The sequence below is a fragment of the Pinus tabuliformis genome, chromosome 5_2 (assembly GCF_031772625.1).
Source record: "Pinus tabuliformis cultivar Carrire ecotype Pingquan chromosome 5_2, CPIR1, whole genome shotgun sequence".
Taxonomy (NCBI): domain Eukaryota; kingdom Viridiplantae; phylum Streptophyta; class Pinopsida; order Pinales; family Pinaceae; genus Pinus; species Pinus tabuliformis.
The window spans coordinates 710,546,014-710,548,376 of NC_142306.1; the positions used below are offsets into that span (position 1 = coordinate 710,546,014).

The 2,363-nt window shown below is 40.5% G+C and overlaps 1 protein-coding gene across 1 annotated transcript; it reads right to left on the reverse strand.

Moving 5' to 3' along the window:
- Positions 1–669: 669 nt before the first annotated feature.
- Positions 670–1,032, reverse strand: LOC149161134 (phloretin 2'-O-glucosyltransferase-like). Its single transcript, XM_089434782.1, has one exon. It carries the CDS (start codon positions 1,030–1,032, stop codon positions 670–672), a length of 363 nt encoding a protein of 120 aa, XP_089290908.1.
- Between the last annotated feature and the right edge of the window lie 1,331 nt (positions 1,033–2,363).

The window sequence follows — 2,363 nt, forward strand, 5'->3', positions numbered from 1 at the left end:
AGATTTATTCTGGAGTAGTCTGTCGCGGTTGAAGAATCGCTGGGAAGGTTAGAAGTGATTTGAATTCTGTAAAAATATTTTTAAAATTTTTACAAAAGTGGTGTTTAAAATAGATTCAACAACATCAAAAATTTAGATAAATAGGAAGAAAGTCAAAAATGTTCTGAATCCTAGTAAAAAATTTTAAAAATCTTATAAAAACAATATTTGAATCATCATATGATGAAAATAAATTCAGCACCAACAACAACTTTTAAAGCACTTAAAATTATGAAATTTAACCATTTTTATTTAACAAAAATCCCTTCAAATTATGAGCAACATTTCCTTCAAATTATGAGCAACATTTCCATAAGAGTAAAAAAGACGACTTCGGCATTCATTTTCATATAAACAGCGGAATCTGTTATGAGAAGAGACTCTCTCTTTTAAACTCGAAACTCTTAAAGTGTGCATCCATAAAATTGATATATTAATTCTAATTTAACACAATCACAATAACTGAAATACAGGTTGAAGGAGGGCAATACTGTCGAAGTTTTACTAAAATAAGCAACTCTCTTAATTATATTTTCAGAGGCGTGACATATTCAAATTGCATACAGAGATTACACATTTAATGATGGTGTGATGCCTACAGAGATTACAGATTTAATGATGATGTTAGGTCTACAGAGACATGATTTCGGAGACGAACAGGTTTAGATTCTTTGTGGAGGATCCGCCCTCGGCCAGCGCTGCTCTGACAGCCGCCTTCAGTTCTCCGACTCTCTCTCTCAATTCCTGCCCCGTTTCTTCCATCATTAACATTTTCACAATTCTTTCCACGTCCTCTCTTGTGACCAGCCAATTCTGGTCGATTCTCTGCGGTGCCTCCAGTGCGATCTGGATCTCGTCCACCACAAACTTTGAGTTGAAGTGCTGCTCTGCATACAGCGGCCATGCAATCATGGGAACCCCCATCGTCGTCGTCTCCAGCACGGCGTTCCATCCGCAGTGCGACATAAAGCCCCCTGTAGCAGGATGCGCCATGAGTTCATTTCAAGATTGTCCTAACCCACCATTCTGTTGTGAAATTCTTGGCACGGAAGAAGCATTTGAATTTTTGGGCACCCACCGGTCTGTTGTGAAATTCTTGGCGCGGAAGAAGCATTTGAATTTTTGGGCACGGAGATAGCATTGAAGGCATATCTGCGAAGAAATCTCTGGAGCTGTACACTTGCCAAAAAATAAATGGGCCTGTCCCTTCCTCGACGTTGCTGAAATATCCAGTGGTCACGTCAGTATTTTCTGGTGGAGGCTGGAGTCATTTCCCGGCCAGAGCGCTGCCGTCCCGTTACATGCCATGCATGTATGGTGAAGATGCTAGGCGATTGCTGGCCGACTTGAGGTCCCATCATAGCACTCTTAAACCGCATTTATGACCCAATAGCATGGGATTTATTTGTTGCTGAATGAAGCCACGTGAAGGGCGTGATGATGGGTGACATCATCCTGGATCCCCGAACCTCGAAGATTCGAACAGAGGTCATGATAGAACGCTCGTGGTGACTTGGCACATGGGGCCCATTTGGTGGGGACAAGTGTCGCATGGTGTAAATGTTTTGCATATAAGTCAACGGGGGTATATCGTGACATAGCCCTAGAAGGTTGTCCCCAGCGGTTTCGGCGGGGAACCGTGTTGAAACCTTTCGGTGTTCTATTTTCGAGGTGACATGACCACGGAGGGACCGCACTTACATACATCTTATATGTTGCATGTTTGTTATGGATTGGTATGTGTGGACCATAAGAAAGGGCTTATACATGACTCGACATGAACGAGTCAGCAGTAGTGTAGAATTTCCATGTGGGATGACACGGTGCATGACTTAGACAACCATGTGAGCGTCACATGGTAGGTTGATGGCATGTCACTATCTCATAGTTCCATATCTTTCAATCCAAGAGTTAGATTGAAGTAAATTTTATATTGTTGGAAAGGTCTCAACAAGACGAACACAACAATGTCATTATTTTTAAGTTTTAAGGAAGTTGAAAAAATCGAAAAAATTTGGACCTCATTTCCATAATTAGATTTTGAAAGTTGGGTCAACTTCATAATTGCCTCTTTCTACCCTTAGTAGGGGGTATGTTAAAAATTTCTATCCACATTTTGCTGCTAAGGCCTTTGAGAACATAAAAGTACTTTCAAGGCCCCATCCAATAAACATTTTATGTACAATAATATGATCCCATTTTACCTAAGGGAGAACAAAGTGTTCTTGAGTACCAACCCATAAAAATTTGAAACAGATCCTTTTATCTCTTTCCATAAGTCTTTAAGGGATTCATGTCGTTGACATCTATAACATAGGAATGGC